The sequence below is a fragment of the Convolutriloba macropyga genome, chromosome 5, assembly GCF_964194025.1.
Source record: "Convolutriloba macropyga chromosome 5, txConMacr16.3, whole genome shotgun sequence".
Classification (NCBI taxonomy): domain Eukaryota; kingdom Metazoa; phylum Xenacoelomorpha; order Acoela; family Convolutidae; genus Convolutriloba; species Convolutriloba macropyga.
Window position 1 is genome coordinate 65,490,456 of NC_134472.1, and position 10,653 is coordinate 65,501,108.

At 32.7% G+C, this 10,653-nt stretch overlaps 1 protein-coding gene across 2 annotated transcripts in view; it reads left to right on the top strand.

The window, feature by feature from the left end:
- Window positions 1-9,887, top strand: part of LOC142339550 (calmodulin-binding transcription activator 2-like) — a 67,959-nt gene extending 58,072 nt beyond the window's left edge. For both annotated transcript variants that reach the window (XM_075389680.1, XM_075389681.1), the window contains 2 exons: window positions 1,131-1,205; window positions 9,480-9,887. In XM_075389680.1, coding sequence (XP_075245795.1) covers window positions 1,131-1,205; window positions 9,480-9,546 — 142 coding nt within the window. In that variant the 3' untranslated portion in view covers window positions 9,547-9,887. The remainder of the gene's footprint in view (window positions 1-1,130; window positions 1,206-9,479) is intronic.
- Window positions 9,888-10,653: the final 766 nt, after the last annotated feature.

The window sequence follows — 10,653 nt, forward strand, 5'->3', positions numbered from 1 at the left end:
CTTGTCCTGCTGTTTTTTTTTTAAGATCTGTTCACACATTTTCATGATTTTTGAAGTCAAATTGGAGTAGTGATTTTGGTCACGCCGAAACAAGAAATGGAGCGGAAAAAGCGAGTGGTTTTGCTGCGTTAATTTTTTTCGCTCTAATTTTAAAGTAGAGTGAGAAAATGGTGTTTGAACAAAAATTCGGTTTCTCGGTAGTGATTTTTTGTTCACATGCGGAAATTTCACTCTGATTTTTACTGTTTTCTTGATTTTTTGGATCGGATTTTTTTCTAAATGGTTTTCTCGATCCATTCACAGCTCATTCTAGACCTAGTTTTTTTGTTTGAATTAATTTTTCATTTCTCGCTAGTGGTTTTTTTTTCACATGCGGCATTTTGACATTGATTTTTTGTTATTTCTTATTTTTTATCTGATTGTTTCTAAAATGGTTTTCTCAATTCACTCATAGTCCATTCTAGATCTAGTTTTTCTGCTTAGTCAATGAAAATTCTTTGAATTGTACGTCAGGACTTGTCCTGCTATGTTTTTTATTATTTCGTCATGATTTTTGTTACGACCGTATGACGTCACAGCCACTTTTTGTTCATTCGTCCATGCAATTTCAACTAAATTGCATGTGTGACGTCATTTTTCGCTCTGAATGGAGCGCATTTTTTTGTTCATGCGCGTGATTAAATTTTTGGTCACTTGACTTACCTCACTCTCAAAAATGACTTCCTCTCTTAGAAATTGACTTTTATTTACTTTAATTCAAAGAGATAAGGTCAAATGGGTGTGTATCACTCTAAATGAAGGTTATTTGAGATCAGCTAATAGAGGCAGCAATAACTTAAACAGATTTTTAAACAAAATATAACAGATCAGCCTTCAATGAAAAGACGAATTTTTTTTGGTCTGTCTTTTTTACTGTTTTTTTAGACTGGCGATCTACGAATCTATTGCGGCTATTTTCTGGCATTCTGCCAGCTATTTTTTAACGTAAACGTGTCGTAAGTTATTGTTTCACTCTAGAACTTGTTTATACAAGCTCTAATTTGTGGATAGTTATTAATCGTGCAATTAATGGCGGTGATGTCATGCTAATTTTACCTCTAAAGTGTCTCTATCTGTGATTTTTGCTTTAGTCGCCGAGCAAAGAGACGTCGCGAGAATGATGCAGCACTCAAAATTCAGAGATTTCTTCGCCAGTGCAGAAACAAGTAAGTTGAATTAATTGCATTCGTAGGATGGATACGATCATGATTCGATTAGTTGGCTGCTTTTGTTTGTGAGTGATGTCCCATTAATGATAGTCAACGGAACTCATCTACACAACTTGTCTTCGTTTTTTACTGTGCTTTCAGTTATACTTTCCGGACATTTAACTATATTTTATATCTTCCATTAAGATTTTATATATCGAATCTAGACTGTTTTAGGCCTTCAGCATGACTTGAAATTTTCACACCGCCTAACGCCTTTGAGCTATTTTAACACATGATATCGTGGTATATGGTTATAGCAACGCACAATTGGCAATAGGGGGGGCATAGTTGGCACGGAAAGACAGAGTTCCAATATTTCTGACTAAGTAATCTTCTCGACTTAAGCTCCTAAACTGCCAAAATTCTGGTACCCAAACTGATTTGGATTGATTTCTGCAGTAGTGGCTATTAATGGTAAAATATGTGTCTCTTTTGTAGTCAGCAGTGGTAAGGGGGATTTTATGTACATCTACATAAACATGCATCTGTGCTCGTATCGTTGTATCTATATCAATGTGTCTTGAGTTTTGTGAGTCTATCACTGTATAGCCATTCCCAAATCCGAGGAAGATTTGTATGGTCTCCAAAATATCCGCATATAGTGATCAGTAATTAGCTCTGTTCAATATAACAAGCAACTTTTGAAAGATGGCTTGTTTGTTGAGTATTATTGTATTTCGTGAAATTAGAATTTCCTGAAAAGCATGATTCATATTTCTGGCAACATTGAATTTTCGTCATTATAAATGCATGATTTAGCTACAAATTGAGAGAGCTAGTTTTGAGTGCGACTAAGGAAACAGCAATGGTTGACTCGAAAGTTAATATTGACAAGGAGCCTCGCTAATGTGCGTTGGTGCATGATGTTCCGACCCCGTGCATTCTCGTCTTGATTGTCGACCAATTACAGCACAGAAAGACTACGTTCAAATTTTATAAAAAGAAGTTTAAATTTTTGTAGATTCTTATTAAAGGAAGGACGTGTATACAAAACGGTTCAGCTCAGACTCCACTAGAATGAGCAAACAAAACATGGAAGAACAAACAAAACATGAATGAACAAACAAAACAAGCGACAGGCATGAAATCAACTCTGATGCAAATTTGGTTACATTCCGATTAAATTTAATTTTGATTAAATTTAAAATTCGCAATCTAGAATGAACAGAGTGTAGAAGTCAAAAAATAACCTCTGCCACATAATCAAACACAACATTTATCAGACTGCCCGTTTTTAAAAACACTACAAGAGAAAAATCGACAAAAGGATGTTTGACGAAAATCAAATTCTTTTTTGAAAATTAATGAGGTCAATTCAAAAACTGAAAGGTATCTAAACTTCACAAAATTCTTCTGAAACAAATTGTCTAAGCCCTGGAGACATCATTTAGAACGTTTTAACAACAGAAAAATTATTGTTTGATTCGACAAAACATTAAAAAGAGCTCGAAATAATGAGGCTATTTTACGAAAATGATATCAACATTGTATAATACGAAGAAAACGCAAACCAGAACAAAAAGGGATAAGTTGAAGAATACTAATACTCTTTTTTAGAAATTTAATTCGAAAGTCAAATCAACCATTAGCTATTTACCGATATCAGTTATTAGGTTCATTTATTTATCTATAATTGGCCACTGAGACCTTTAATTACACAATATTTGGCATATGGCAACAAAGTTTAACAACAAATAAAGGACAAAAATAAAAAACTCTACCAATTTCTGCAAGAGAACGGTGTCGCAGCCCTTCAAACCGTATGTTATGAAAACAAAAAAAAGTGTTCAGTTTCAAATCTTGTAAAGTTTTTTTTTTCACTTAGATTGTTAAATAATGTTACAACTTACAAAAGAAACAAAAACAACAGCAAAAATTTATACTCGGAAGATTAACCGGCACTTTTTTGGAACAAAATATGGGACTTTTCGTCAATGCGACTCGGCAACAAGTCGACTAGAAATCAGCAAAAGGGGCAACGTTTATTAAAACATTGCTTTTTTTTAAAAAAATTAAATTCGAACTGATTAGAAATATTACGCATCAAACGAAATCATTGAGAGTCTTTTATACCTCAATAGAGAGTGACTGAGGCATTTCATTATCCAGGATATGTCATACCACTACACAAAAATCAGCATTACAGGCAAAAACTAAAAATTTGCACGAAAAAAATTGCACGAAAACGATGTCCCCCCAATCAATTAAATATTAAGCAGATCGCTAAAAACAATAAAAATCTTCGTTTGCTTTTTTTGACGGTAACAAAATTTGTAAATAAAATGACGCCCATTATTGTGATACTGTGAAAAGAGAACAAAAACCTACAAAAAGGGGCAAACATGCAAAAATCACGAAAATTGCTTTTATGAAAACTGGTTGTTCCAAGAAGAAAGACCATTTGAGAAAAATATTACCGTCATGAAGAGCAAATTGTATTTCAATAGATAAATGATATGAATTGTATATAGAGATGCTTAGCTACAATTTAACAGAATTAGCATTGGCAGATCTCAAAAATCTATCTTTTTTTTCAATTAAAAACAAATATTTTCAAAAATCATTGCTAACAAAAGCTTTCGACTAAAAGAGTAAACAGTTTGTCTTGCAACTACTCGGAAAATTTGTTGAGACTGCTATTAATGAGACTAAATCCTATGAGCATAAAATAACATTAAATACAAGCTGAACTAATAAGTTTCAAAAACAACTTTACGAAACCACAGTTTTGAAGCCATTAAATTTATGAGATTTTAACCGCGAGAATATAACATCTTCATTTGCGTCTCCTTTGGCCATCATAACGTCTTTTTGTAAAACGACTATCACAAAATGACAACAAAAAGAACCACAAAAACTGAAAGGTATCTAAACTTCACAAAATTCTTCTGAAACAAATTGTCTAAGCCCTGAAGACATCATTTAGAACGTTTTAACAACAGAAAAATTATTGTTTGATTCGACAAAACATTAAAAAGAGCTCGAAATAATGAGCTATTTTACGAAAATGATATCAACATTGTATAATACGAAGAAAACGCAAACCAGAACAAAAAGGGCTAAGTTGAAGAATACTAATACTCTTTTTTAGAAATTTAATTCGAAAGTCAAAACAACCATTAGCTATTTACCGATATCAGTTATTAGGTTCATTTATTTATCTATAATTGGCCACTGAGACCTTTAATTACACAATATTTGGCATATGGCAACAAAGTTTAACAACAAATAAAGGACAAAAATAAAAAACTACCAATTTCTGCAAGAGAACGGTGTCGCAGCCCTTCAAACCGTATGTTATGAAAACAAAAAAAGTGTTCAGTTTCAAATCTTGTAAAGTTCTTTTTTCACTTAGATTGTTAAATAATGTTACAACTTACAAAAGAAACAAAAACAACAGCAAAAATTTATACTCGGAAGATTAACCGGCACTTTTTTGGAACAAAATATGGGACTTTTCTTCAATGCGACTCGGCAACAAGTCGACTAGAAATGAGCAAAAGGGGCAACGTTTATTAAAACATTGCTTTTTTTTTAAAAAAAAAAAATTAAATTCGAACTGATTAGAAATATTACGCATCAAATGAAATCATTGAGAGTCTTTTATACCTCAATAGAGAGTGACTGAGGCATTTCATTATCCAGGATATGTCATACCACTACACAAAAAACAGCATTACAGGCAAAAACTAAAAATTTGCACGAAAAATTATGCACGAAAACGATGTCCCCCCAATCAATTAAATATTAAGCAGATCGCTAAAAACAATAAAAATCTTCGTTTGCTTTTTTTGAAGGTAACAAAATTTGCAAATAAAATGACGCCCATTATTGTGATACTGTGAAAAGAGAACAAAAACCTACAAAAAGGGGCAAACATGCAAAAATCACGAAAATTGCTTTTATGAAAACTGGTTGTTCCAAGAAGAAAGGCCATTTGAGAAAAATATATCCGTTATGAAGAGCAAATTGTATTTCAATAGATAAATGATATGAATTGTATATAGAGATGCTTAGCTACAATTTAACAGAATTAGCATTGGCAGATCTCAAAAATCTATCTTTTTTTTTTCAATTAAAAACAAATATTTTCAAAAATCATTGCTAACAAAAGCTTTCGACTAAAAGAGTAAACAGTTTGTCTTGCAACTACTCGGAAAATTTGTTGAGACTGTTATTAATGAGACTAAATCATATGAGTATAAAATAACATTAAATACAAGCTGAACTAATAAGTTTCAAAAACAACTTTACGAAACCACAGTTTTGAAGCCATTAAATTTATGAGATTTTAACCGCGAGAATATAACATCTTCATTTGCGTCTCCTTTGGCCATCATAACGTCTTTTTGTAAAACGACTATCACAAAATGACAACAAAAAGAACCACAAAAACTGAAAGGTATCTAAACTTCACAAAATTCTTCTGAAACAAATTGTCTAAGCCCTGAAGACATCATTTAGAACGTTTTAACAACAGAAAGATTATTGTTTGATTCGACAAAACATTAAAAAGAGCTCGAAATAATGAGCTATTTTACGAAAATGATATCAACATTGTATAATACGAAGAAAACGCAAACCAGAACAAAAAGGGCTAAGTTGAAGAATACTAATACTCTTTTTTAGAAATTTAATTCGAAAGTCAAAACAATCATTAGCTATTTACCGATATCAGTTATTAGGTTCATTTATTTATCTATAATTGGCCACTGAGACCTTTAATTACACAATATTTGGCATATGGCAACAAAGTTTAACAACAAATAAAGGACAAAAATAAAAAACTACCAATTTCTGCAAGAGAACGGTGTCGCAGCCCTTCAAACCGTATGTTATGAAAACAAAAAAAGTGTTCAGTTTCAAATCTTGTAAAGTTCTTTTTTCACTTAGATTGTTAAATAATGTTACAACTTACAAAAGAAACAAAAACAAGAGCAAAAATTGGAAATTATGCACAATAGTCAGAAAATTTAGTATAAAAACTCGTAGTACTAAAAGCAAGAAAACCTTCCGTTAAAACAATTGGCTACAAAATTAGTTTGTATTCTATAAGGAGGAAAGATTGACTTGTACCTACTGAGAATAAACAAAGTTGACTTAATATAAATATAAAAAGTTGACAAGTTCTAAAAATCACAGAAATTTCCTTTAAACAAATACATTCAATAACATAAGAGACATTAGGTAACAACTGAATAAATAGAAAAGGTTCACGTGCACATATTGAGGAAGAAATTTGGACCTTTGAATGGTTAAACTTAAAAATCAGACTGCCAAAAGAAGAGCAATTGAAGGCAAAGAAAAGAATTCAGTTAAATTTTACTAAAACTCTTCCTCAAAGCCATAAAAACCCTTTGGTTCTCTGAAAACAAACTGTATCTTCATTTGGACTCGAAATTACGTAAATTTGAGGTGTCTTTAACGGAGCCCTGAATAAAAAAATATTGCCAGTACTGAACTTTAAAAAAACAAAAGCAAAATATTTTGAAAAAAGGCAGCATCAAAATAAAAACCAAAAATTCTCTGATTCTAAGAATCCATGATATTGTCAAATTTCTCCCTGTTTTTGTCGCTATACCAACAGACCGACCAAGTGTTCCAAAGGTTTTCGAATAAGACCAATTGTTGCGTGGAATTCTTCAAATATTAAAAAAAAGAACGATGAATTTTGTATTATTATCGAGTTAAATCTGCAAAAAAGGGCGAAATTTTGATTCCAGAAGACTTCCATACGGCGCCTAATTGCAAATAGCGCTCTTTTTGAGATTCGGGAGTCTATTTTAAGTTTTCTAGGTCACTTAGTTTGGCAAACTTTAACAAAGTGAACCGAAAAAGCATATTTTGAGCCATTTTTGATGGAAAAAAGTTCGAATTTTGAAAATATTATCAAAAATTTTAGTCAAAAAAAACTTCAATCAAACAATTCAGCACCGCTCTTCTATCTCTAATGGTAACAACAACACTCTGCCGTTAAAAATTTTAACTTTTTTGAACTATATTAGCGAAATTGTGCCAAATTTTAGCAAAAATTACTGAAAATGTGAACAAAAACAGTCGAATGTTCACAAAACTTTAAACCTCGATAACTCCCTGTAAAAAATGAAAATCGAAAAAATCTTTTTAATTCCTTATTCTACGCTGGACGGGCTTTTCAATGATACCACTCACAATTCTCTACGATGAATATATCGATCGGCCAAAATTGACTGAACAAAAAAAAACCCAGTTGAGTATATAGTTCCTCCTCCCCACTAAAGTGGGGGTCGGAACAAAAAACTTCAATTCAAGTTTTACTGAGCGCGAAAATGACAAAATTAATATCAATTAAAGTGAACAACATCAAATTTTGTACTGTGTTCGGTCGGAAGTGTTTGGAAAAAACTGGCCTTTGGGTCAGTAAAATTCGCTACACCTTTGTATCAATACGCAATCTGAATGATTATTCATCGAAAGGCTGTTCAGGTGGTGTTTCAGTTGCAAGCACTAGGAATTTATTGTTAACGAGTTTAACCTGCAACTTGAGCAAAAAAAGAGCAAAAACAATAGTAAGGCAAATTTTTTTCGAAAAATCTCGTAAATTTCAGTTTGAAAAGCATTAGCTATCAAATGTACTGAATCAGAGTCTTCACTGAGGCTTCTTTATAAAGCCAATTTGTTTTTTCTACAATCTGTCCACAATTTGTCTAACTAACGTGACATTAGGAAAAACAAATATTTTTCAATTCTTAGACAATAGACTCGCGTATGCTTAATTGGTTAACTATGAAGACTTTATTTGATGACATTGAAGTTAAGACAACGAAATAGCAGCAAAAACAATCTGAGCTCACAACTGGACAATGCACTAACTTTTTTGAAAATATTCAGTGTCACACTCATCAAAACTTCTCCCAATGAATTTGAGATAAGAATTGGATATTTCTTTGAAGATAGACATTTGTAGTCGAAACTCAAAATTTCTCTATACTATAACACATAGTTTCAAAGTAATCAATGCCATAATCCGTTAACCGAAAATGTTATATAGGTTCATTTAGACCTCGTTAGAAGTTCATTGAGACTCTGTCGGGCATGGGACTCGGGCATATAACAATAAAATCTCTAGACCAAATGTCTCAAAGATCAAAGTTTCATTAAAAACACAGTGTCTAAGTCAGAAGATCATTAGTTGCTCACTCACTAATTAAGAAAACAAATTCTATGCTCTTTTAAAAATGCATCTCATTGATATACTTTTTTGGAAAGTAACGTGAAAAAAATATAGAAAATGACTGCACGTGAAAAGAAATGGCTCTAAAAACCGAAAAATCTCGAATCAAATCCAACTTTTCTTAAAAAATCACGATGAGACCAATAATATTGTGGTTATCTCTTCGTAGCTATTAAAACAACGAAATAGTAGAATTAACATATGAGCCAAAATTGACAAAAATGACCGTAAATGAGATCAAAAGACTAATCGTGACGTTTAAGTAACGCTTAATTCTCTACTCTCTACATAAGTATATCAATTTGCCCAAATTGACTGTATGAAAAAAAAACAGTCGAGAAACAGAACGAAAAAAAAACATGTAATTCTCTCCCACTCCCCCCTAATATCGAGTCGAAACAATTATTAATTGCTCCCAAACGAATTTTGTACTTTTATTTGCGTGCTGTAATTTTTGAGATCATTAGCAATGAGCAGCTGAATTGTTCTGTTAATTGCTCTCAAACGAAGTTTGTAGCTAATATTTTAGTCTTGTGGTCTTTTCTATGCGATTTTTTGCTTGACCGAATTTTTGTCTGACCCTTTTAACTTTTTTTCTTCAAAAAAGAGACACCGATAAAACCCGGAAGGCATTGATTGGCTGAACAGCTATTTGAGCAATACGCCTGACTAGTATGCGATTCACCGAAACTGTTTTGAAGAGACATTTTTTGGTGTGAAGGGCGGTTCTTAATCTTAAAAGCAGAGTCCCCCGTCCACCCTCCTCAACCTATTATTTGGACCCCCCCCCCTCTCGTCCAGCTCTCCCAACCCTTACCGGTCATCGCTTGACAGCGCGCTCTTTCAACAATCTGTCAGGTCAGATCCAACCTATTTCGATTCCCAGACTCGGCTAAAACCCTTAGCCTATGTCTTGAACTCTTTTTTTTCTGCATCATTGCATGCGCGTGTATGCATGTATTTTTGTATTTTCGAAAGCTTTCCTTAACTTTGAACTAAAAATTGTCATGTTTCAGGGTTCAAGCACTGCGATGTGACACCACAAATCCTCCATCTGTCATGCGTTATTTAATTTCCCAATAAAAACGCCCAACTTCAATACAGATTGATGGCAGGACAATAATTAATTCCGATTGTTACAATTGAGTAAATAAATTGTAAATACCAAATAAGTTGTAGTTTGACCATATAGTTTTATCACTGCAATATTTTTGAAATATAAGTCTAACTTTTTATAATTAATGTGCAATTAACCAATCTGTAGTTAGTTGAAGATTGTCTCTTAATTGAGCATCTTCTATATTTCCTCTCTATCGATCTATGTCTGTTGCTCTAGCTTTAATTAGCTGTTCTATAACTGTTTCCTTATCCTCCATCCCATCACCCCCCCCCCCCCACTCCAAAGAAAAAAATAGCTACTCATTTTCCTAGCTTTGAAGTTATTTGTGTTCCGCTCAAATTTGAAACTTTCAGACGTTAGTTTCTTAGAAATATCTCGTTTTACGTTCATCATTTTTACATATCATTTCCACTTTCCTACCGAAATTAAATATTTGCTTTATTATCTAAATCTGATGTCTGCACGCTTGTTTTTCGCCATTTTGCGTTTAGTTAAGTTTTAAGTATTAAACTTAAATAAACGCGTTTATTTAAGCATTTAAGTTTTACAAAGTAGGAATTTTCGTCATTCGGGTACGAATGAAGGTGTAAATATGATGAAGGTGTATTTAAAGGGGTAAAAGGAAGCATAAATTATTGTGTTGCTACTACTTCCTAATGGATGTGTGTATCTATTATCTTCACTGCAATCTCTGTGCGTATCATTATCATCCATTTTCACCCTTAATATGCTGCGCGTTTCATCCATCGCTCCACAATGTTCAGATGGTAATTTGGGGCTGTTTCAAAGCAATTACACCTTACATATGTGACCTAAATGAACTTCAATATGACATAACCCCACCCCCCGTTCCAGGACACCTGCCACTTCATAGTAAATCATTATTTATAAAGATCCTTAGGGATGCAAATAATTGGCACCACTAAATAGAAAGGGTCACAAATTGGATTAAAATTATCTTTTACGTCAATTTCTTTGAGATCATCTTCGGCCTGATTTTCGATTCCTCAATTAGCTCAAAATATCAAAATTTTGTTAAATTTAGTTCTGATTCATTAACTGGTCATAGA